The sequence below is a fragment of the Gambusia affinis genome, linkage group LG06 (assembly GCF_019740435.1).
Source record: "Gambusia affinis linkage group LG06, SWU_Gaff_1.0, whole genome shotgun sequence".
Lineage (NCBI taxonomy): Eukaryota > Metazoa > Chordata > Actinopteri > Cyprinodontiformes > Poeciliidae > Gambusia > Gambusia affinis.
The window spans coordinates 23,183,293-23,208,642 of record NC_057873.1 but is presented as its reverse complement, the minus strand read 5'-3'; the positions used below and the strand labels follow the sequence as shown (position 1 = coordinate 23,208,642).

The following is a 25,350-nucleotide window of genomic DNA, read 5'->3' as shown; positions in this document are numbered from 1 at the left end:
TTTATAAGACTTCTGAAGACTAAAACCACTGTCTTACTGGTCTTTTCCATTTTTAAAATTTACAATAAGCGATAGGGTCCCGAGTCACTTTATATTCATAATCCAAAAGAAAAGGAGGTCATAGATTACTCATTAATATTCATGGGCACTTACCAACTTAAAAACTTAAAGATATTGTTAGTGTTTATTTTCTTATGGTTGCCAATATCAGTCGCACTGGTGGTTTAGAAAGCGCTGATCTCTAATGTGAGCTTTTATTCACCAAATAAGTACATAGAAAGTAGATCTAAAAAAGTTTGAGATTAACTTAATGCAATAAAAGCTAAATTTATTTAATCTCTGTCCTTACTGAGGGATGCTGTCTAAGTGCTACAATAGATCTGAGGCCTGACTTGAGATCTTTGTGTTGTTGTTTTCTGATACATTGTCAGATCCCAGTCAACAATGAGGATTATCTCCTGCCAGTGGACTCTTGTGGCTGTAGCTGTGGCTTCAATCACTGTAGTATTCTGCAGTAAGACCAAACCTACAGCAAAACCAAAGTACCTGTACACAAAGAAGCCCGTTCCACAAGTCACGCCGCACAACCCTGTCACTACCAGTGTCCCCAAGACTCTCAAGATAGTGGTGACGCCAAACCCTGTGCAGCCTCAGCCACAGCCACAGCCGCCGCCTCCGCCGCAGCCCACTGCAGTGAGGACCACCTACGTGAACCACAACCTTCCACAGCACTACAGTGAAAACACTGAGCCCACAGGTGTTGGTCCTAACAACTACACGCTGGACTACAACGAGTGCTACTTCAACTTCTGTGAATGTTGTCCCCCCGAGAGGGGCCCCAGGGGTTTGAAGGGAGAAAGAGGCTCAGCAGGTATCAAACTAAATGATGTTGTAAATGGTATTATATTACCTGAAAGCCCTTGTGTATGTGCTTGGGTGTGTGTGGGCGTGTGTGTGTGTGCGTTTGTTTCTAATACCTTGTGGGGACCATTTCCCTGACACATACTAACCCACCCACTGCTCCTTGTGGGGACTGAAGCCTGGTCCCCACAAGGGAAAACGCTGTTTTTAAGTCACGGGTCAGATTTAGGACTAAGGTATGAATTGAGTTTTGGTTAGGGTTAGGGTTAGGTATGTAATGGTTGAGGTTAGGATAAGGGTAAGGTTTAGGGTGTAGAAATGAATGGAAGTCAATGGAAAGTCCCCGCAAAGATAGCTGAGCGCACGTGTGTGTGTGTGTGTGTGTGTGTATAGCTTCATGTAATAATTTTTTCTTTTTTAGGATTACCTGGTGATATAGGGCCTGCGGGACCACAGGGTATTCCCGGACCACCTGGCATAAGCGGTCCAATGGGCTTTAAAGGAGATAAAGGTACGTACAATCAAATAAAGCAAGATTTATTGTAACAACATGTTTCATGATAGAAATAATAAAATATGTTTTATTAAATAATATAAGGGCATTTTATTTGTAAGACTATTCTATGGCACAAAAGGTCACTTCAAAGATTAAGCACGGGACAAAACAAAAATAACATTTAAAACAGAAAAAAGGCAAAGAATATTGAAAGAGGGAAAGGAGCTAAGATCAGGCAAGTTACAGTGCTTCCAAGAAAAATAGTGGATGACTGATTTTCTTTAACCAATAAAATTTTCCAACCTGAATACTTTCCAGTCTTCCTGAACAAATACTTTGTAGAACCACGTTTCCCTGCAGTTGCAGTGGCAAGTATTTTGAGGTACAGTACAGACCAAACGTTTGGACACACCTTCTAATTGAGTTCAATTAGAAGGCGTGTACTGTATGTCGCTACCAAGTTTACATACAGAAAGATTGAAACTTGTGAAAATTCTTCTTTGCAAAACAGCTCAAGCTCATTCTGATTGGATGGACAGCATCTCACGCAAACAGCTATGGAACAAGAAAGGTGGTAAGAGTTTAGTTTAGAGAAGGTAGAAGGTGGGTGTCTTTTGCAGAAAGATGATAGCTCAGTCTGAATTTGCAGAAGATATGGCCAAAAGGAAGGAAGCACATGATGAACAAAAGGGGGCCAAGGATAGAACCTTGAGGAACACCAGTGGCAATTGACATCACTTTATTTTAAGGTTTTGATCTGGATTTACAGATTTTGGATAAAGAGAGTTCACAAAAACTTTGGTATTGGTGACACCAGAGGCTAAGTGTCTAATGCTGTTTGTGTAACATTCAAAAACAATCGACTTTGTACCTTACTTATCTAAATGAATCTTTCAGGGGATAAAGGTGAGAGAGGACACCCTGGAACATCAGGCCCACCAGGGATTCCAGGAAAACCAGCACAAAAAGGTACACAATTATTCAGGTGGTTGCTTAAATCTCAAATACTTGTGCATCGGATTTATTTTGATTTCACTTTTCAGGTGAAGCTGGCCCCAAAGGGGAAAAAGGTGACGTAGGATTTCAAGGTGTCAAAGGTGAACAAGGAAAAAAAGGAGACCATGGCCAGAATGGAACTGCTGGTGAGAAAGGGGAACCAGGACCGGAAGGGCCTGTTGGACCGCCAGGAACAGCTATGGGCCAGGGTCCTAAAGGAGAAAAGGGAGATAAAGGAGACTGTGGCATATTTGGGGAGAGAGGTCCTAAAGGTGACCGAGGGGAAACCGGGGCTCCGGGCATTCAGGGTGCGATGGGAATTCCAGGATTACATGGCAAACATGGCACCCCTGGGCCCGTCGGCATTAGAGGGGATCCAGGACACCCCGGACCTCCAGGAGAGCCAGGAGTGTCAGGGCCTCAAGGGCCGCAAGGGATACGAGGGATGCCCGGGCCAAAAGGGGACAGAGGGTACCCTGGCATCAGAGGGGAGCGGGGCTTTCGTGGATTAAAAGGAGCAAAAGGTTCAGGAATGCTTCAGAAACGCTCTGCCTTCAGTGTCGGCATCTCTCCAAAGAAATCCTTTCCTCCCTCTGGCTTCCCGATCCGCTTCGACAAGATATTCTACAACGAAGAAAACCACTTCAATATGAGCTCCAACAGCTTCACATGCGTCCACCCCGGGGTTTACGTCTTCTCCTTCCACATCACTGTGCGTAACCAGCCTCTGCGAGCCACACTTGTGGTGAACGGGTTCCGGAAAGTCAGGACACGGGACTCCCTATACGGCCAAGACATCGACCAGGCATCCACTCTGGTGGTGCTGAGGCTGGCAGCTGGGGATCAGGTCTGGATGGAGACATTCAGAGACTGGAATGGGGTTTACGCCAGCAGCGAGGATGACAGTATCTTCTCTGGGTTCCTTCTGTACTCAGACAAACCCTGAAGCCCCTTTTTGTTTGCGACACCGGCGACTTCTCTCTTCTGCTGAACTGTCACAACCTCACCACATGGGTGAAAACACCAAATACTGAGGTGCTACTGTGTAACTGTGAATTATTTGTCTGTAAGTTTGTTTTTATCATCAAACGTCTGGTTAAAATTCTCTCATTTAGAAATTTCTAACTAAATCAACCACTCATAACCTCGAGAGACAAACATGGAGCCCTCAGCAAAACGGACAGAAAATCAAGATTTAAGTCATAATATGGGAAAGGAAATGCAAAATGAATGTATGAAAAGGAAAGTAAACACAACAGAAAAGAAAAAACTAATAAATATATAAGGTGAAACCAATGTTTATAAAAAATAAAGAGATAATGTGAAAGAACTGCTTGCCAATAATGTACATGCAGCCATATAATCTCACAAAAGCATTCAAAGTTCAACTATTAAATGCATTTCGGCAGCATGGACAAAACTCCCACTTTGGAATAACAATAAATGACAGATTTTAATAGTTACTGGGGGCAAACAATTTTGGCAATGACAAAATAGGGTATGAATACTTTTGCAAGACACTGTAGTGTGAAAGATTTTAAAAAATATTTAAAAACTTTTAATTCCCCCATGTCAGGTCTAACAATTTCTCTCTTCTTGTAAAAGGAAGTCTGTTTTTTTCCCCCTCAGGTAAATACTAACGCACGATCAGGTTTACATTTCAAACACAAACATCTCCTGTCATCTTCTTCCTTATGTGTCTTTAGCTGTTTCTTTATGTTTACCGGACATGTCCAGTGTCTGAAGAAATGATCATCACCCCTTCAAATTCCCCACATCTTGTTTCATTAAAGATTTATTCAAAAGCCTCTTAGTGTACAGTTTTATCTTAAAAAATAATAATGATAAAAAAATCAACACAAAACAATCCATAATTGTCAAATTTAAAAGATCATTTTACGGCTTTTTTGTAAATGTATAGAACAAATAAAATAGATTAATGATTGTTAATAATAATAATAATAATAATTGCTAAGGTCTTTCCAGAGATATGTAATTGAATTTTATTCAGGGGTCCCACTGTCTGATGTTGCTGCAGGAACAGGTGGCTCATGAAGTTTTCTCACTAGTGATGCTTTGGGTAATTGTGGTCTTTACAGATGAATTGTTCATTTAGTTCAGGGGCATCCTAGACTCAGGTTTTCGGAAGATGTTTTTATATTTGCCCACTGTTATTTTAGGGTTAGGTTTTTTTTTTTCTCCAGGTATGATACTTGACGTTTAGACCAAATGTTCTAATTTGGGTTCATCAGGCCAGACGATTCATTTTCTTGATCTGTAAATCTCCAAGGTGTGTTTCGACAAAGTTCAAAGGCCCACATGTCTGTCCGGTCACTGCCACAAAGGATCGGTAGCTTGAGAACTAGCACTGGTTGATTTTCTAGATGTTTCCATCTCCACAAATGAAACCTAAAAAACTACAAGGTTCATGATTAACTTTTAGACCAATGCCCTTCTTCACTCAGGATTCAGTTAGAGTTTGCAGCCAGAACCAGAAAGATTTTGGACCCAAGCTTCTTCCAGGTCCAAATGAAATTGGTTAAAACGCTTTCTGGGACGTCCAAAATCTGTGTTTTGACACGATTCAGTCTCTGAGATCCACAGACAATTCATTTGACGTAATTGCTTGATTTCCCCTCCGATACGCACTGTGAGCTATGAAATCACATTTGGACAAGTGCGTACAATTTCAGATGACTTTACCAAGGATGAACTCAAATCAAGTTGAAAAAGCATCTCAAGGATGTACCCCATATATTACATTATTTCCTTAACATCGAAGAATATTTGAACATGTTTCTACTGTTATTTTGAGCCAATTTATGTAGAAAACTACAGTTTAATCAGTTACAGAATATGTCTGTATTATAAACTGTGGAAAACACAAAGGAGTGTAAATACTTTCTGGCAACACTGTAACTATCTTGACTGTCACAGGAAAAGTGAGTATTAAGTAAGCAAATAATGTCTCTGTGATCTGCTATTGTTTTCTTCAAACTTTTGTTATCTGATATACCTTTTTCTAGTGCAGAAGATTCTAGTAATATCTACTGGCAAGTTAATCACACATGTTTTCCAATATTTAACATGTTTTTGATGTGCTGTAGGATCGCTAAAAAAAAAAGGTTAATTGAAAATAAAGTCAGCTGTTCATGCAGCTTATCGAAAGCTTTATTGGGTCAAAATACAATATTTGTTTTTTTCTTACTGTATTGAACGATAGTTTCATGACACGCAGAGAAAACTGATGCGAAGAATTATTCGCATCACTATGGTCATAAACATTCAAGAAACTCATGGCTACATTCAAGTTAAAATCCAAAACAACAACCAAAAATAACACACAAAACATGATAACTATTATAGTTATACGTATAACTATAATAGCAGAACAGGGCGGTGCTAATAATTGTTAGAAAGCCTCAGATTATTGCTCTGGTACGGTTTAAAAGGAGTTTCCAGGTACAGCTACTAAAAAGATCACAGTTTTTCAGAGTAAATGTATTTCTAACGGCGCTATTGACATGAAATTTTCATTTGGTATTGATAACAACCCAAATAATCCATACATAGAAATTAAGTTGTGTGTTGTAATGTGAAAAGTACTGAAAGGGTGGTGGAAAAAAGTCATGGAAAGCCAAGAAACCAGCTGAAACCTACCAGTGATTTGAAAACCATCCTGCCCCTTGTCAGGGTCAGTCCAAAATGACGGCCAATAGAAAGGTGTGTCGTTATCAAGTCGTCACACAAGGACCAACTTATGACTGGTTAAAAATAAAGAACTGAGGTTGTTACCAACACCTGGTGAAAATTTCATGTCGGTCACACCTTTACAGGACTCTCTAAAATAGTCCCCATGACACACTCTGAGGTTCTGGGGTTTGCGTTTGGCCTGGCAGCTGGCCTGAAGTCGGCAGACTGGTTGAGACCGGAGACTCAGACGACGGTGAGGATGGGCTGGGACTCTCTGTGTGCTGATCGGAAGACGGTGTCGAAGCAAAGTATTTTGGGGAAGCAGGCTGAGTCTCAGGAGCCGAGAAGGTGTGTGGGGGTGATCTGGATGTCATCTGACTTCTGAGATGAGGACGGGGAGGCATCAATGGTGGCCCTGTAGGGTCAAGGAGAAGGTCACCTTAGAAGTCCAGCATAAATTCAAAGTGCTTTTTTCACCACCAATGTAATTATCAGTAGAGCAGATTTACTCTTAAGCACCTGCGACTTCTCCGAAGCTCTGGGGCTCGCTCCACCTCACCATATCCAGCTTAGGCACCTTGGCTCTGCAGCTGTACCATCCTGCAGCCTTTCTGACGTTCATGTGGTTCAGTGAGATTGCTGGCCCCAACAGATTGTTGTTCTTGTAGAAATAGTAATTTACAGGAGGGGCTGGGGCCGGGGCGTTGTACTGGACGTGGCAGACGAGTTTCATTTTATTCCGTTCAAGCTGGGCGTTGTCTTTATCAATCTCCAACACCGGCTTGGTTAGAACCTCTGATATAGATCAAATGAAGAAACAAAAGTCACTTGTAAGTTCAATCTCTGGGGATTGATTTCTGGTACTGGCCCGTATCTCGCCAAACATAAATGTTTAACTCACCTAAGATATTCACCAGAGTGGGAACTGACATCACGGAGTGTGTACGTCGACTCAGGTCCCAGGACACCCTGCATGAGTACCTTCCTTCATCCTCCAGGGTGACGTGGGGGAGGTGGAAATCTAAGCTGCTCCCGTTCTGCACCATCACTTCAATCCCGTCTCTGTACAAGATTGTCTCATGGACGGGAGCGCTCCCTCGGAGACGGCATTTCAAATCCAGGGCGTCTCCAATGAGGACACGGCGTTTTGCCATTTGCAGGATGGCAAACCCTCCTGAAAAAGACAAAGAAAAAAGTTCTCCATTAGTCATTTAGTCTGTGATGACCTTTTATTTGAGGGTATTTGATAGAGGTCGCTTTATTTTGCAGTTCAGTGTAGGGGTGTGAATTTATCGCATCGTTTATCATTTATCACAATAAATGTATTTTAAGTATTTGGATATATTGTTGTCACAATAAATCCTTATTAAAACCCAGGAATGTCCGCATTATGACGATTGTTGTTTTTACTGTTTTCTCCGCAGTTTGTTCAATAAATAAATATCAATTCTTTTGAAAATATGATTAAGTGCAGCTACTGTGTGCCATTTAGTGATACAAATCACATTTCTTATGTGACTGGTGTCCAAAGATGCATGAAGAGGGACTTTACAAATGGGTAATGTTTTTTCAAGAAATGTAATAACCGAGCAGTTATAAATAGTTCTTATTGTCACTTTTATCGTTGTCAAAATACCAGGATAAAATTTTAAGTCACTGCCAACCTCTAGCTCAGGGCTAAAGAAGAAGTTGACCGGGTAAGGAAGAATTTGCCGTTTGACAGTTTCGGAAATATGGGAAAGAGGAAGAAAGACCAAAAAAAAAAAAACTTGTTTGTTTCTTGTTGAACACAAGATCTTACCATCAACATGGATCTCGTTAGGTAGACTTCTTAGTGTTTTTATGCTTCCCAGAGCCGTCTCTTTCTTTCCTTGGCAGGAATATTTGCCGCTTTCTTTAACGTTGGCATTCCACAGCTGATACATCTCGCCAAACTGCGGAAGCTGCACAGATCCCCTGAACCACAGGTAATCCCAGGAGGCCTTGTACTTGTCGGGGATGATGCATCTCAGGCTCAGACTTTCCCCGCTGAAGATCCGGGAATCTCCCGAAGTGATCTCCACGATGGCCCTGTACTTGGTTGTAGTGGGAACTGTAGAGAGAAAAAAACATGTGTCAGGGCAGAAAAAAAATACATGAAGAGTTGCTTACCATAAATTCATAAACTATCATCTGAAAAACAGCGATATTTTTTCCCCAACGATCTAGTTGTATGAAGCACTTACCCTCAGACACTATGATCTGTGGTAACAATGAAAGAACTGAAACAGAGCGGGATAAAGGATTAGTGAGAGCAGATAGCATCATGTTATCAAATATGTAAAATCACATCAAAGTAATCAAAATGAAAAACCTACCAAGGAATGAAATTACTGCTTCCATTGTGCTCAGCTTGTGTGTTAGGACCTGATAAGACAGGGTGCTTTATTCTAATAAAAGGAGAAGTGGAACTATCTTCACACAGGATGTCCTCCATCCTAAAAAGTGCTGTCTCATCAATTGTTTGTCTTATACTATTCAATATAAAAATGTTTCATTTTCATTAAACGTATTTGGAAATATTCGACTTTAAAGTTTGTCGGGTAAGTCACTACAATTCTAGTCAATAGCAGTATGCAGAACTGTTGTTTCATCCCCTCTACAAATTACTTGCATTTTAATTTTTTTCTTTGGTTGTTGTTGTTTTGACCTGTTATAAACCGTATCACAGGATTTCCTCCATCTCTTCTGAGGTATAACTTAATCATGGAAACTTGGCAAAAACAGCGGAAAGGGGAACTGAAAATACCCCCCAAAACTCCTCAGTAGTCGAATCTTCAGATGAACTGGACCAACGCCCACTGACAAGCTAGAACTAAGAAATGAAACAAAACAAACAAAAAATAAAGCTCATTTATCAGAATAGAAGTCGAGTGAAGGAGCGTTTATTTTACACTCTTCAATGAACAGGTGGTGGTGAATTATGTAGCTCAAACACTTTTCTGTTTGCAGAATCCCTGTTCCTCTATTGCACTTCTGGTCTGGGATTTTATGAGGATGTAGTTTTATGTAAATAAAACCCAGTATGACTTGTTTATTTTACGCATCTGTTACTCTAACAGAGTCTTGTCTCCACCTAAACTAGGACACAGCTAATTTTTATTGGCTATGTTAAATAAAAGTCAAAATTTAAAGAGATGGTTACAAAATAAGCCCAAATGTCAAAGCAAATACTTGATATCAACATTACTCAATTCCATTCCATTCTACTATCCTTTTCATTAATTAAGATGTACTCACCTCAGCATACCGAAGGCTTGAAGTGGCTGACACAGCAGAGGAGTCCTCACTATTTTCTAAATCCATGTATAAGACTACGAGGAGCACTGAACTTTCAGCCCAAGATTGGACATGAAACTATTAGCTCTGCTCTAGCAGTTTCTTTATTTGTCAATTTTGCTGACAAAACAACTGTGATTTATGAGTATAAGTTAAAAGAAATTAGCACATTTTGTGAAATATCATGTCCCGTCACTTCTGAAATGTATGAGTTTTGTATAGTACGTGTGTACTGGATGGATGGTGTAAAATTTGGCACTATTGGTACCAGAACAGCTCAAATCTGTGCCACTTTTTGAGTCATTTTGCTTTTGTTTTTTTTTTGCTCGACTTAACTCGGATTGCAAATTTTTACTATTTCATCAGTTTCTCAGTTCAATGTGCAGAAATTACGCTGGTACATTCTTAGATTCAGAAAATCCCAAAATTTATGTTTTACTGAGGAAGAGTGACTCATCTTAGTGCGGTAATGTTAGTCATGAAAAACAGCAGTTGGGGGGCCTTATTCCTCGATGTGGCTGCCGTAGGTTCGATTCCCGGCCTGGCGACCTTTGCTGCATGTCTTCCCCTTCTCTCGTTATCCACTTTCCTGTCAGTTAACTATCAAATAAAGGCCAATAGAGCCAAAAAATCTTAACAAAAAACAAACAAAAAACAGCAGCTACACACATACAAGTACCGAGTTTCGATTTTATTAGCCACCATCGATCCACTCCAGTAGACGTAGGTAGATCAAAACACTCCCAATAAATTATGTCTTAAATTAAAGGCAGTTTCGAGTTAATCTCTCCAACCTGAAACTATGACAAACCTATAATCAAACAAATGGGTTAAAACACTTGTTCAATAACTTCAGCTTTCAGTGCAAAATTAAAAAGGTTTTCAAGCCATAGCGGTGCAGTACAAGACCCGGCGTTCAAACGGCAGGTGCACACGGCTCTTCGGACGCAAATGTCATTGCGATACAATAAAACAAAAACAAAGCACAAGTGTAAAATGTGTACCTATTGCATTTTTTTCATTGTAAGTCTGCCAGAATACAGAGAAATGGAAATTCTTTTCCTATTTGTCCGACATGGTATCGGCTGATAAAAGCTGAAATTTGACGCTGCATGAGAAGCTTCGAAATCAAACTAAAAAAAATAATAATAATAATAACTACAATGAAGCAACTAAAGCTTCAGGGGTGATTGCTATGTCCTGTTTTTCGCAGGAAAACAAGGTATTTCTTTTGTTTTGGTCTAAAAATATTTGCCGGAGCAAATGGTAATAAATAAATAAACTGGTTAATTTAAGACTTACTTTTTTTAGTGGAGACGTCGGTCCAACGTGGCCGAATATTTACAGTGATGCTCATTCACCACCGTAAATATTACAAGTTTAAACCAATCAAAGAAATATCGATATATTCTGACACTCTATAGAAAAATAAAATCAGAACATCCAGCTGATGATGATGATGATCATAAAACCCAGACTACACAGTATTTGGACGTACTGGTGCCGATTTCTTCTTCTTCTTCTTCAAATTGTCGGGAACAACATGCAGCACACATGCACGCTTATTCACATGCACAGTCATTGTGCACACACACACACACACTCACACACGCTCTCTCTCTCTCTCTCTCTGATTATTTCTGGGAAATAGAAGCTAACTTCAGCATGAAACACAGGCATGAGCAACATTAGTAACAGAGGAGTTTGATAACTCAGATTTTTTTTTGGTTTCTAAACTGAACTATCTGGTTTCTATACTATCCTATTGTTTGGTTAATTTTTTTGTCAGGACATCTTGCATCGCGGCTGAAGGTTTAGGACTCAAACACGCCATTTATCGCTACTGTACAAATGTAACAGCTATAAAAAGTACTGAGGTACTGCAGGTAGTGGATGAGGAGAAGTCTTTTGGAAGCGCTTATAGCGGAGTGTTTTCCTCCTTTGCAGTGAAAGGAGCCACATCAGTTCTGCCCTGATGCGCTCCACTGCTCCGGTTAAATTTTGACACTTATTTGTTGTTTTGTGGTGAGGTAAACAAGAACAATACAAAAACACAAAGTCTTACCAAATATTTTTGGTCAGGAATATTTGAGAGCTTATTTCAAGTAAACAATTCCTTAAAATTGACGAAAAAGCTCCAGTTCCACTGGCAGATAATTTCACTTACAACCAGACATTTTTCCCATGTTATAGGTGAAATAATCTGCCATATATCTTGCTAAAAAAAGTCCCATATAAGTTAGTTTCAACTTATTTCAAGTGTACTAAGATACTTGCACTGGAAACCAGACTAAAAATACTTGGTAAGATCTTATTTTTGTTTTCTTTTGCAGTGAATTTTGTTGTGCCTTTACAGCGAAGCCTGTTTTTTCACTCAGTTCAAATCTAACAGTTGGGTAACTATTCAGCATGTTTTCTAGCATCTAAGGGAACAGACGGATGGATGAACACTCCAGATCCAACAGACGCTACATGTGCTTACGGACTATAAAGAGAACACACGGGAAGATGGAGTAGAACCTCCAGGAGATTTTTCTGCAGAGCAGATGTTTTCCTATCAACCAGCAAACACTTGAGGCTGCAGCGGCGGGGGCAGCAGCTCGTTCTCTACATTTTCAGAGTCGATAGCGGACAACGCTGCGGCCGCCGCTGTCGTCGTCGTCCCTCCGGCCGCGTTCGTCGTGGTGCTTTGGGTGTCGAGCGGAAAGCTCTCCAGCGCGCTCTGAACTTTCTGCTCCACTTCATCCGTCCAGTCTATCAGGTCGCTCTCCAGCTGCCGAGCCTTTTCCACGACCCGCTCCTGCCTCTCCCCGAGCCCGGTTAGCAGGTCCAGGCTGCTGTGGACCTGGGTATGGGCTGCGCCGCCTGCGGATGAGTCGGCGGCGGTGGGCCGCGGCCAGTTCGGAGACGTCTGGCCCGACATGTAGAGCTCAAACTCCTCAGAGCTCATATTCAGAGACTGACCATCCAGTTTCTCTATGAAGGCCACTGCGCAGCACTGTGGAGAGGAGGCCCAAAGAGATGTTAATGACAATTATATCATCTTCACAACAACAACGCTCTTTAGACCTAGACTTGTTTAAATAATGTTTAATTTATTACGGATTAACAGCAGGTAGAGAATACATTATGTGGGCTAACAGCTCCCCCTGCTGGTTGCTTTCATATTTTAAACCTTTAGGGACCACACTGTTGGGCTCAGGAGAACTACGATACACCGATAAAAAAAATACCACTAATGACTTGATGTCAGGAATCTTGAGTTAAATATAAGCAAAGCAAAATGATTTGGACGATGGCTTGCATGTCGCTAAACACGCCTCTTCTCATTTCCTCACCAGATTAGTGAAGTAGTATCCGTCCTCTCCGGTCATGAGTCGGCTGGGGTTGCAGAAGCGGGTGATGTACTGGATGTTGGACTGCAGCCGCGGAGGGTTTGCCTTCAGCACGATGTAGATGAGAGTCGGGAGGAAGTCGTCGGCCGACGCGGCCTCCTTCTTGCTCACTTTGATGGCGTTGAAGATGTGCTTGCTGCATCGGGTGATGCACGCCAGCTTGTCTTTGGGTACCTGCTTTGAGTCCATCTCAATTATATCTGAAATTAGGCGGAAATGTTAGAAGATGAGAGACCTAACTTGAGCAATCAAGCAAAAACAACCCCAGGTGGAGACTCACCTGTAATAGCTTTGACTACACTGTCTGAGACCTCCGGGATCTCTTCATCCACCGGCACGCACAGCATTTCTAAGGTGACCCAGTGCAAATCTCTGGAACCGAAAACAAACAGAATAATGTCACATTTACAGTATTTTTTTATTTAAACGCGGGAGTTTTTGTTTGCAAACCTGATTCTCTTCTGAACAGCCAAGTCTTTCTTCTCGTCGTCTGTGGTTTCCGGGCAGAAAACCTCGGTGTAAAGTCGGGTCATCATGTACTTCTCTACTTCATCCATCACTCTCTCCACATGCTCTGTCGAACCTGTTGCACCGCAAACCGATAATTACTTTTCACAAGCGCTATTCTCACTGTACGGTTTTCACTATTTATGGTTATTATAAACGAATATACATATGTTTGAGCGATGAAGCACCTTTGAACTGGTTCTGAAGCCGGTCTGAGAGGTTCTGGTAGAAGTCTTGCACACACTCCGACAGCTCGTCGGCTCCCATGTCCTGGAAAGAGACAGAAAAATACATGAATTTGGATTGAGTCGCATTCAGATTTCACACTGATTACAAAGAAATGTCCCGATACAACTTTTTCAGGTCGATATCGATACCGATATCAACTTGATATGATATTATCACGAATCGTACATACTTTCATTACTGGTTTTGTCACGTGGAATCTTAGAAAAGGCTTGATTATGTGACATTACAACAGATACAAAAACAACTGACACATTTATTACTAACCAACGGTTCGGCATGAGGGATGTGAACAATGGTGGGGCGGACTAAATGCTGCAGAATAGTGTTTCGATCAGCACGATTACATCTGAGATTTTAGATGCAGACCGATATAATCAGATACTCGTTTTTTTTTTTTTTTTGGTTGACATCAGACCGATTTCCAATATCAATATCTGATCGGGGCGACCCTGGATCAACGTCATCTTAATAATTTAGGCAGGAAGTTCAGCAATAAATGCTGCAAACATTTTTAAAGTGCTTGTTTATCACAAAAACAAAGCATACGGAAAACAACCTTTTGTTTTTCTTAAAGGCAATTACATCAAGGTAAAAGTTTCAGATAAAGACATTGCAAGACTTTAATACTATTCATTGAATTTTAATTTAATATCAAAACTGAAGTGAAAACATCTGAATGTCACAATTTACATGAGCTTGAAAAGCGTTTTGTCTTAAAGATTTTCTAATTAATTATTTATTACTTCATGCTCAACTATACAAAACAACAACAGCAAAGAAACAGGAAGTTTGTGGCTGTAAAATGACTAAATGTGAAGAAGTTCAAGGAGTTATACTTTTACTTTACACTTATCGCGTATCATCAAAAAGTTGACGTATTCAAGGATATATGATGCTAAAATGTGCAAACTTTCAATGAATGCTGGCAGAATGAATGAATGCAGTGAATTTAAAGCTTCCTCCTCTTTAAGAGCCGTCTGAGTGAGAGCATAAACATGACCATAAACGCATAACGAGTTGAAACGGGAGTAATGACGTCTGGACGGATCAAAGCTCACCCGCTTGTACACCATGCCCTCAGTAAAAGCCCGACACTGTTTGAAGATTTCCTTGCCAGACTTCACCGCCTTCAGAAAATCTATAAACTCCTGCGTTGCACGGTCACTGTCTGGAATGGACTGGCGACTGGCTGAGGAGCTGGAGCTCGGAGTCGACTGAGCGTCAGCAGCACCGGCATCTGGAGGAAGACAACAACAGGCAATAATTTTGTACGTTTGTATTTACTGTGCTGCAGTCTTTGTAAGAGTCAGTAGGGCTTTCTTTCAATAATAAATATCCAGGGATAAAATGGGTAAAATGAAGGAAGAATAAATCTACACAAGCAAATGTCAGGTGGAAAAACATCAAAAGAGGAGGTAAATTTGGCGTCAAGCATCTGTTGGATAACTACTTGTGCTCCGTTTATAAAACAAAAGCTGAAGTAAGTATTCAGTAAGGGCATATTTCATTGTTTTTTACTTTCCATACAAGCCACATCTAGTCTGGTGTTCTGTTTGGCCACGATACCTTCTTGAAGGGCGGCATCAGCTGAGACAACGCCGTCAACAATTAGACACTCTCCCCTCTCCTGCTATTAAGATTTTACTTTCCAATACTATAGAAAATAATTCTACATCAGTTCTTCTGTTTTTCTTTTTCTTCTCTTTTGTACATTTTGCCCTGTCTTCTCAAACCTCCAGTCGAGCGTGGCAGGTGGCCAGCAGAGCCAGGTTCTGGTTTCACTGGATGTTTCCTCCTGTTAAAGGACACTTTTTGCATGCATGCTCAGTATGAGCCATCGTCTGCTCTTGCTACACTGTCATGTAGGAGTGAATGCTGCAAGTGAATGATGCAATCTGCTGCGTTTCCTTAGATAGAAACTTTTAAACTACTTTGAATAATCAATTGAGGATACTGTACTGTTTGATAACTAGGTTTTCGTTGGAATGTATATGTGATTGCAATGAAATTACTTTTCTGAACCTCAAAACGTCATTTGTTGGTGAAATGTCGCTGTATAAATAAACTAACAGGCTATGAATTTCAACATTTCGCGCTTCAAAGAGAAGTGAAATTCAACAAAATCTGTCACTTGTTTCTAGGTAAATGCATTCAAGAATTTGAAAAGATTTCTCAAAGACCAGGCCAAACAGCCAGTTTCAGGTTAATTTTTCTTACACACTGTGTACATATACACATTACACACTGCATATTAAGCTCCTGGAAGAAAGTTAAGTGTGCTTGTAAAATAAAAAAGGAAAAAAGACCAGCTACAGGCATCTTATCACCTGATTGATATGTTTAAACATAAAGTGGCTGCAACAGTTTGCACAACAAAAGAGAAAAAGAATAAAGATTTCAAACGTTGAGCAAATATTTACGTAGTGGTTATTTGTGTTTCCACCAATGTGGCTTGTGGGTGGAGCTTAAGGTTTTGTTACACAGGAGGTGCATCCAGGAACAAAAAATAAAAAAATAAAATAAAGTTAGAACCAACCAGTGTGTATGTTCAAGACAGATTACCCTTTTTGGGTGGTGTTTTTGTTGATGGAGTGAAAAACTTTGTGACTGTGTTGACTTTGCTGGACTTCTCCTTCGTCTTCCTTTCTTCAAACTTGTTGAAGGGAGTGATTGCAGGTTGTGATTGTGCCCTCTGATGCCTGCTTGCATATGCTTCCTCTTCCTCTCTCTGCAGCCTGGGAAGATGACGACAGAACAACTGAAAAGCTTGCGAGATGAACAGTAGCACAAAAGCCACGTTTTCATGAGGTAAGTGGACAGATCTTCAACACTTTGGCGACTTCATTATTTTCAGAAAAGACACAGTGTGAACGCAAACCTTTCAGCAAGAGCCCAGTCCTCTTGAATTTGCCTTTGCTTTTCTCGCTGATTTTCCTCTCGCCAACACTTTGAGCAGAGGCCCTGCCAGGCTGTGTTGCCATAAAACCCACATCCTTTTTTGCAGAGCAGCTCAGATTGGTCCACATGGATACCACGTCTCTGGCTCATCGTTCCTCAGTGACAGCTGGGGAACCAGAAAGACAGAAAAACGTAAAATAGCAAACGTATCCGAAAAGTTAACCTGTAAGTACTGTTATTGCTACTTTACTCATCAAAGTATTTTGTCGCTTTAGTCAACGGGAGCTTGAATTTGAACAAATTTGATCATTTGAGCTCTTCAGGCCATCATTACGCCCAAGTCTAAGCAAGCTAACTCAAAGACATTTCAGCAGGACTGATGTCAGAGGCACATATTGTCTAAAGGAATGTAACAGCTATCAGCTAAGTTAGCATTAGCTCCAATATATGAAGGCACTTAAACTAGGTAAATACTCTTTGTCAGTTAGTGACACACGCTATAATCAATTTCTGACATATCATCGTAATACTAAAGAAGGACGCTTAAGCTGAAAACCACATCTCGTTCTCAAAAACGCAAAATTTACAAGCTAATTAACTGTTTACCAATCATTATCCAATGCTACTTGAGCTAGACTACTGTCACATTCATAAATGTTATTTACATATTATTTGTGTGAATTGTATTTAAACATACGGTCTTATTCGTCTCAACGAGTTATCTGATAATTTTGTCACCGCAGTCTCCAGCCTGTTGGTGGTAGATAGATTTACATCGGCTAAACAATTAGCTTCGTCTTGTAGCCATCTTCTCTGACAGATTCTTCTTTGTGGGTTTAAAAATTAAAGGGAAACTTTTGTCTCCCCCTACCGTTAGCTTTTGGATCGTCAAAAAGTAATTTGAGTAAAAACAATGAAACCTATGAACTTCTATTGCAAACAGTAAGTTATTTTATTGTACTAAAAAAAAGTCGTATTTTTCTTGTTAATAAAAAACAACACAAACCTCAATAACACATTAACCTAATTGTATTCAACAAAAAATAAACAATTTAGGTAATAAGGACGGAAGTGACATTCCAAACATCAAAGCTAGATGATATTCCATTAGATTACATTACTATCATCTATTTGGCATAAAGAAAAAAGCGGTTCAAAAATAGAATACATCGTTTTATGATACTTAAAAGTGTGTGACTGAAAATAAATCAGATTAAATTAAAACAAGGGACTTGGGGTCACAGCAGTTGATAAATAATTTATATTATTTTAGGTTATTTTTATATGTAAAACAAAAATACCAGACTGGTATTGAGTCATATGTCTTTAGTTTAAGCAAATGTATATATTTTTTATTTACTTGATAATATTGCTCTATATTTTGTCGGCACAACAGCTTTCCTATTTCCCAGGCAAATGTCCACTGGTTTCTGTTTTCAGTTCACTTAGTTTTGAGTTGTCTGTGAAGTGACCTCGTTTTGCACTTAAATAAACTGCATTTCAAAGTCACAACTCAATCATATTCCTAAAACTCCTCCCCCTAGATCTTGTATGAAAATTGAATGTTTTTTTTTTCTTTTTGCATGGCATTTTGCAAACATTTTTTTTTCATGTCCTTTCAGTGCAAAGTGCCTCTGGAGTCCAAAGCCCCAAGTGAGACTTGCAATGTAACCTAAACTAAGTTATAATTTTTGCCCTTGAACATGATGACAGGCTTTGCAATTGAAAAAGAATAAAACGAGTCACATCATGTTATAATGGCATGCTTTTACAAAACAGTTTATTTTCTTCATCAGTCACTCACTTCATCATTCTTCTTCATTTCTTTGTCAGTCTACTCTGCAACTCGGCAGAAAAACGTTCAAAAAGTTTACATATATAAACAAAAACATCAAGGAAGAGGAAAATTATTGTGATAATTGTTTTAAAACAGTGCATGACTATTGCTTTTGGTAGTCTGCAGGGCATCTGCTGCTGGAATGACTGCACATCATTTTTCCTCCAAAGTCACAGCAGCTGGGGGGAAAAAAAGAAGATATTGTTACTGAGTTTTTTGTTGTTGTTTTGACCTGCATGTGTTTTTTGTGTGTCAAGATAATTCACTTTAGATTCACTGGGTACTGTACCTGGTCAGATAGATAGGCTGAGGTCAGAGAAGAGTGTAGGATCTCTATTTTGAAAGTGAACCATCATCTTCTGGCTAGCTTGATCTCCTTTCCTACACACTGAATCAATGAGAGCGCGTGCCTTGTCTGCGCGGCTCTTGTTCTCCTCCAGTATTGAGTCTTTCTCCCCATCATTGAAGACTTTGTCCCCCAGCAGGTCGTCCAGGAGCTGATTTATTAGTTCTTTGGAGGACTTGTCCACAAAGCTGGGCCTAATCTCTTTGAGTTTATCTGCTAAAAGAAAGGAGATACGTTTACAAAACTGCAATCAGTCTGCATTGAAATGCATAAGCGATATCAGAAATTGTCTATTGGTTGTTGTTGCCGAAATGATGCCCGGCACAAAATCCAATTTCATTCGACTCATAAATAGTATTTTAACTTTTGTCTTGTAGCAGAGAAAGCCACATCACTGACAACGCTACAACTGTTGTAGTTAACCTTTTAGTCTTTATAATAGAGCACTAGACTAACTTTCTATATTTCTGTTATTATTTGCATAATAGATTTTATCAGGAATATTTGTGGTTGGTTTTGTGTGGGGCAGAAATATAGAGCTGTATTCATACATGCAAGAACCGCCTGTGTAGTTTTTACAATCCTCATAAATAATAATAATAATAATAAAAAAATCAATTAATAACTAAAAACTTTTCAGGAAACATTCAAATTTATATGCACATTGTCCTCTAAATCTTTAATAAAACGTTTTGTTGATGAGTAGAAACAAGTTAAAAGGATACTGGCTGAACTTGAAGTAAATTGTGGATTTAAAAAAACATTAAAAGTGAAACTAAACACGTCCCGATGAGAAAAAGGAAGGAAGACAGTGTCTGTTTTTAAAAAAAATACATAACTGGTTTTCGCATTTGCTATCACTCAATGAATATTTCTTGTCTGATTTCGTCTGAAGCTGCTGCTCATTTAGGTTGAACTTGACTTTCTTGTCGGTTTTTGCTTCTTGTATCGCCCAGTTACATATGGGGCAAAGACAAACTTTACAAGAGCCACTATAAGACAGGTCAGAAATCCGACGACTCATCAAGTTTACACGTGAGGATCGTCATAGAAATTGGAGGGAAGCTTTTGCAGTTGTTTGTATTTAAACCACAAAATCTGTCTTCTTACCTGCCATAGCTGCAAAATCTTTGTTCGTGGAAGACTTTGTCCGAGTAAACTCCACCCCATGTTGTTCGAGACCCAACCTCAATAACCAGAACATAAAGTTCATGTGAACAACGACATATGCCTGCTGTTTATCAGCAAAACTAATAATGAACTGGGACAACAACTATACATGGAAGAAATCAATATTTATTGTTTCAACAGCAGAATATTAACTGATAAAACTTGTAGTATCCTCTTCACCCATATTAAAAGCAACGTTTTTTGAAATATTTGGTCGGATGAAAAAGACATAAAGTCAAATTAAAGTTTTCTAAAAACAATATTGTTCTGTAAGGAATATTTTAAAAACCGATAAGCATTACATTTCCCCATACTCCGGCGGTAACATTACACTCGTATTGCTGAAGTAGCGATGTAAGGCTGCACGTCAGGAATGCAGCTGCAGCTGGAAGTCATCCAGCGCGCCTTACCCACAGTAGAGCAGGAAGTTTTCAAGTTTAAGTTGTTCGTGTATAGGTCGGGAAATTACAGCGATACAAAAACAGAACAATGGCAGGTAAGAGAAACAACTTTAAAGCTTTGCAGGCATGACTGTATTAGATTTCGCCACACTGCGCATCGAATAAACCCAAAACTGGTTAAAATAAACCCAAAACCCTTTGAATTGAGACAGAAGTTAGTTATTGTCTCAGATCTGTACAGTTTATTATTTTAGACAACTGAAGCAAAAGCGTTGAGTTATATCTTTTGTTGTTGTTGCTCGTGACTCGCGTTATAGTTTCGGTTTGACGATGAGTCTTTTTTGTTTTATCCCGCTTTGACTGCACTTTTTAGGTACAGAAATAAATAAAGTGCATGTATTTAAAGCTTTTAAAATTATTTACCGCTTACGATGCACCAGCAGGGTGTTTACAATACCGTTAACAAACTCAGTCATTGTGAAACGAAACAGACTGAATTATGGAAGTGCAGCCAAGTTCGATGTTTAATTAAAAATGTTTAGAGTACTGTGTATTCCAAAAGGTATTCAGAGCTATTTCACATTTGTTACATTAAAAACACAAACTCTAATGTATACTATTCTTATTTTTATGTACTAACAAAACTGTGAAACACAAATGACACTCCTGTACACTTTCAGAGTATAAAACTTCATATTAATCTGCTTCCCCGTGGCAAATATATAATACGTTCTAGTTTTTGTCCTTCATTAAAAATATTGGTGCTTGTGGTAACGTGCAGTAACTGCATCCCTTGTCTATTTATTTTTTGTAACTTTACTGTATTTATTGTAACATTTTGCATTATTTGTTTCTATATCCTTGGAATTACAGATAAAGAACTTGACAGAGTCAGATCTCGCTTTGTGAACAAGGTGTCCAAAGAAGTAATAAGTCAACTCCTGGACGGCCTTTTGCATGATGGTGTGTTGAATGATGGGGAGAAGGATGCAATAATTGAAGAAAATGACAGCAGAGCAGATAAAGCACGCTGTCTCATCGACAAGGTGAAGAGGAAAGGACATGATGCCAGCAGCAAGATGATTACTCACCTGAAAAGTTTGGATGAAACACTGTTCTGTGAGTTGGGTCTTTCCAACGTCCAGCCTGCTCTGCCAGGTGAGAGGCATACACACATTTTCTAAAAAATGATGTGTGTAAACTGCTGCAATAAGAGATAGTTCAGATTGGAAAGAGATTTTCACACCTCTTAACCAGAGGTGCCAGTGAGTGATGATAATATATAATGCAGTCATAAATGTGCTCTAGTAAATGTAATGTAAATGGTTCTTTCAAACCAACACATTTCTATTTATCATTAGCTGCAGCAGGCCCGGTGGATCAGAGTGGATCAACTCCTTCAGTCTCCAGCGTGGAAGAGTTCTGGAAGTCCAAAGAGAACGATCCAGAGGTCAGTAATACGTTGAACTGAATGAGACGTTTCTTTTGATTAAAAAAGAACATTGTAAATACAGAAACCCTGAAGGTGAGATGTGTTTTTGTTTTGTTATATTGGATTTATTACCAAATTTATATATATCTTTACATATAATGAAATATATTAATTTTATTTTGGGGTTGATTTTGTTAATATTTTTCTCACTGTGCTGTTGACCAAGTGAAACTAATTTTGAATAATGTAAACATGACATGATAATTACCAACCTTAACTTTACATGTCCTTTGCATATGGCTACAGCAAAATGTTGTTTTTTTAAATCAACGTTAATTTTTTGTTTCTTTACCTCTTTCTTATTCGTCTCTCAGGTCTATCCTGTGACACAAACTTCCTTTAGGAACCGTGTTGCTCTGCTGATCACTAATATCAAGTTTTCTGAGAAATCAATGAACAGAAGGGGAGCAGAGAAAGACGAGGAGAACATGGAGAAACTGCTTTCTAATCTGGGATATGAGGTGGTGAAATACACAAACCTCACTGGAAAGGTATTTTATTCTAGATGAGAGATTAAATGAAACATATTATCATCTGACTGATTAATTAATTTAATAACTGGTGACATGATTTTCTGTCTTCTTCCAGGCGATTGATGAGGCTTTAATTGACTTCACTAAACATCCCAAACTAAAACACACTGACAGCGTGTTTGTGGTTCTCATGTCTCATGGGAAGCTGGGGAAAATTCTTGGGGTTGATTGGAAAAAAGACCAACCAGATGAATTTCCAATCAACAACATTTTCAAACACTTGGGCTCCAAGAGCTGTCCAGAGCTAAGAGACAAACCAAAGGTCATCATCATACAGGCCTGCAGAGGAGGTGATTCAGATCTGCTGCTGCAGATACTAAAGTTCACTGTGAGTTGATATAATGGTCTCACCTGTTTGACTTTTATATGCTTCAGAACAAGGAGGAAGCGTTCTGGTTAACGACGGTCCAAACACAGCGGATCATGTTCTACAATCTGAGGATCTGGAAGCAGACAAGCTTCAATTTGTTCACAAAGAAAAAAACTTCATTTCTCTTCTTTCCTGCACACCTGGTGGGTTTAAAGTGAGACTTTAGATGAATTTATTGTAATGGATGTAACTTCATTACTTTTTAATCCCTGCTCATCTTTCTACAGACACCGTGTCGTACAGACAACCAGATTATGGGTCTCTCCTCATCCAATACATTGTGAAGGTTTTCACCCCAGAGTCGTACAAGAAACACATTTATGAGCTTTTCAGGAAGGTATAAAAAAGCCATGAGTTCTCTTCGCGGTGAAGATTAGGCTTCAAATATTTAATGGATGGATGGATGGATGGATGGATGGATGGATGGATGGATGGATGGATGGATGGATGGATGGATGGATGAGAATGTAGAACTTATTCAGATCTTGAAAATACTCAAATTAAATTATTTATTTTAAATATTTTACAGAATGAAGCATAGACAGTGTACATAATCAGTAATAATGATGATGCTGATTGGTTCATGAAACTTTTACTAACTGTTTACACCATTTCAACTCCACAGGTCCTGCAGCATGTTGAAGAGTTTATGAGCCGTGAGAAACTCCAGATGCCAACAATTGACAGATGCACCCTGACAAAGGACTTCTACCTCTTTCAAGGCCTCCTGCACAACAATCACTGATGTCACACGTCTTAGTGTGATTTGAAGCACTTAGTACTTTTTGTACTTCTTGTTTTGCACTAAAAGTAAAAAAAAAAAAAATCATTTTTTTGTATTTTATATTTGAGCTAGTTGCTCATACCGGCTAGTTGGAGCAACTAGCCAATCAATTAATTAGCGAATATGAAATTGTTCTCCTGTTAATCTAGAGCAGAAAGACCAAAGGGTTTATGATTCTGTGTAATAATCATAGTGGATGTTGAGTTATGCCAGTGGCGACTCCAGAGATGTTTTGCTGCAGGTGCTAAGGACGGAGCTAAGCATTTTTCTAAGGGTGCTATGCAGGATAATTTGTTCTTACAGTTCTCAACACACACAGAAGCAAGCACATATACAACAGAATTAAAAACCAGAATATGTGGCATTCTGGTTTTTAATTACAGTACATTCAGGGCTGGACGACGTGGCTGAAAAATGTATAATGATAGAAGCATTTCATATAAGTCGATGTCGATAATTGTTCATTAGTTTGTTGTTTTCAATATCTGAAATGCTGCCAGTCTGGTGATGTAATCATTCCAGTTTTATCCACAATTTCTCCTTGAGCTGTTGAGTTTATCCTTGGAAATTTGGGTAGTAGAATTGATCCTTTTTCACATTATGTGCTCCTTTCAGAAGTGGAAATAGGCATATAAGTTCATTTTCTGTCACGAGATGGGATTTCTTTTAATCCAATATAAATTATTTGTTTTATCCTTTTTTTTTAATTAGTTGTGTTTTTCAAGTTAAAATAACACAGGAATATTAAAGAATATTATCTTCAATGAAAAGGAAATAACCTGACATTTTCCATGACCTCTCCTGGGGGCGCTACAGCACCAGTGAAAATGTGGAGATTTCTTTATTTCAAATTTAGAGAATCTGTATCATATAAAGATTCCACCACTTTCTGATAGAAGTCAATATATTATGTATTTACTAAAGACATCTTTGACCCAAATATATAAATACAATACCACTTCCTTTAAATCTCGACTAAAATCCCACCTGTTTAGAATATCGTTTGAAACATAATCAATCACCAATTTAATGATGGCACTTAATGTAATGTTCTGATTGTTGATTCTGTTGCATGACTTTGTTATTTTTGTGTTTATTATGTAAAGCACTTTGAAATGCCTTGCTGCTGAAATGTGCTGTACAAATAAAATTTTATTTGATTTGATACATATAAATAATTTTTTAATTTGTCTTTTATGGTGGGTTGTTACGGAGCCCCCTAGGGGACATGGGGAATTTTTTTTCTTTTGCGTTCCCTCGCAAAACCTTTTGCGTTCCCTCGCAAAACTGTACTGATCAGTTGTGCGGCATAATTGAATACTGTAAGACTTTCTTGGTGGCCGCCGTACTTTCTGATTTAATATAAGGTTATGTAAGGTTTTTCCATGAATGTTAATATCTCGTTGTGAAATATATTAAGTTTTATATCTTTCTTTAGAATACAAAGGCACCACAAACCTATGATATAAACAGAAACCTAACGTAAGTAGGAAAGAATTATAAATACTGTACATCCAAACTATATTTCTGAGTTATTATCGCGGCATAATAAGTCATCTGACAGTTTTGATTGTGTCGCTGTTGTGTTGGTTGCCTGAATGCTTTAAAGAGCTGCTTTTATGTTCAGTTCCATCTCAACCTTAACAGACATAAATATGCGGTGAATGAATCGATTTTCAATCAGTTTTTTGCACCAAAGACTTCATAATAATAAACACGTTTTATTATTAAAAACACGACAAACTAATTATGGTAAAGGGCCGTATTGGGTTAACTCGGGGAATCTCATCTGTCCGTGTATCAATTAGCTCCAAACCACTTCTTTGTTTTGTCACATTTATCAATTTATTCCATTTTGATTATTATGCTCCAAACTTTGCAAGGACTGACCAACCCGCTCACCGTTTCCTCATACACACAAACCAGCAGGCCAGTAACCTTCCCATTCATACTTGATGACGTCACTCCCACATCGGCACACCCACCACCTAAGTGTCAAAGTCG

General features: G+C 39.0%; 4 protein-coding genes and 1 long non-coding RNA gene across 7 annotated transcripts; 2 read left to right on the top strand and 3 right to left on the bottom strand.

Annotated features, from left to right (window-relative positions):
- The first annotated feature begins 444 nt into the window (after nucleotides 1–444).
- otol1b (otolin 1b) lies at nucleotides 445–3,597 on the top strand. Its single transcript, XM_044118630.1, has 4 exons — nucleotides 445–871; nucleotides 1,283–1,372; nucleotides 2,255–2,326; nucleotides 2,401–3,597. Exons 1-4 carry the CDS (start codon nucleotides 445–447, stop codon nucleotides 3,297–3,299), a joined length of 1,488 nt encoding a protein of 495 aa, XP_043974565.1. The 3' UTR covers nucleotides 3,300–3,597.
- A 1,909-nt stretch (nucleotides 3,598–5,506) lies between these two features.
- Nucleotides 5,507–8,519, bottom strand: LOC122832143 (basement membrane-specific heparan sulfate proteoglycan core protein-like). The gene is made up of 6 exons (XM_044118629.1): nucleotides 8,404–8,519; nucleotides 8,272–8,307; nucleotides 7,848–8,138; nucleotides 6,948–7,220; nucleotides 6,566–6,841; nucleotides 5,507–6,461 (listed from the first exon to the last, which is right to left on the bottom strand). Exons 1-6 carry the CDS (start codon nucleotides 8,426–8,428, stop codon nucleotides 6,196–6,198), a joined length of 1,167 nt encoding a protein of 388 aa, XP_043974564.1. The 5' UTR covers nucleotides 8,429–8,519; the 3' UTR covers nucleotides 5,507–6,195.
- A 1,521-nt stretch (nucleotides 8,520–10,040) lies between these two features.
- rabgef1l (RAB guanine nucleotide exchange factor (GEF) 1, like) lies at nucleotides 10,041–17,249 on the bottom strand. Its single transcript, XM_044118702.1, has 9 exons — nucleotides 17,111–17,249; nucleotides 16,394–16,579; nucleotides 16,078–16,250; nucleotides 14,574–14,752; nucleotides 13,455–13,536; nucleotides 13,210–13,342; nucleotides 13,040–13,131; nucleotides 12,703–12,959; nucleotides 10,041–12,362 (listed from the first exon to the last, which is right to left on the bottom strand). Exons 2-9 carry the CDS (start codon nucleotides 16,561–16,563, stop codon nucleotides 11,922–11,924), a joined length of 1,527 nt encoding a protein of 508 aa, XP_043974637.1. The 5' UTR covers nucleotides 16,564–16,579; nucleotides 17,111–17,249; the 3' UTR covers nucleotides 10,041–11,921.
- LOC122832182 (caspase a-like) lies at nucleotides 14,716–24,521 on the top strand. 3 transcript variants are annotated; one of them, XM_044118704.1, is made up of 10 exons: nucleotides 14,716–14,783; nucleotides 16,250–16,323; nucleotides 16,520–16,638; nucleotides 21,041–21,325; nucleotides 21,529–21,617; nucleotides 21,974–22,150; nucleotides 22,248–22,482; nucleotides 22,568–22,705; nucleotides 22,790–22,899; nucleotides 23,188–24,521. In XM_044118704.1, the coding sequence occupies exons 2-10, from the start codon at nucleotides 16,319–16,321 to the stop codon at nucleotides 23,305–23,307; spliced, it is 1,278 nt and encodes a 425-aa protein (XP_043974639.1). In that variant the 5' UTR covers nucleotides 14,716–14,783; nucleotides 16,250–16,318; the 3' UTR covers nucleotides 23,308–24,521. The 3 variants fall into 3 exon arrangements, with proteins under 3 accessions (XP_043974639.1, XP_043974640.1, XP_043974641.1); XM_044118705.1 differs by lacking the exon at nucleotides 14,716–14,783 and having other exon boundaries at nucleotides 16,233–16,323; nucleotides 23,188–24,501; XM_044118706.1 differs by lacking the exons at nucleotides 14,716–14,783; nucleotides 16,250–16,323; nucleotides 16,520–16,638 and adding an exon at nucleotides 19,792–20,262 and having other exon boundaries at nucleotides 23,188–24,501.
- Nucleotides 19,707–21,337, bottom strand: LOC122832184. Its single transcript, XR_006370806.1, has 2 exons — nucleotides 21,259–21,337; nucleotides 19,707–19,783 (listed from the first exon to the last, which is right to left on the bottom strand). It is a non-coding gene; the product is annotated as an uncharacterized LOC122832184 (long non-coding RNA).
- Nucleotides 24,522–25,350: the final 829 nt, after the last annotated feature.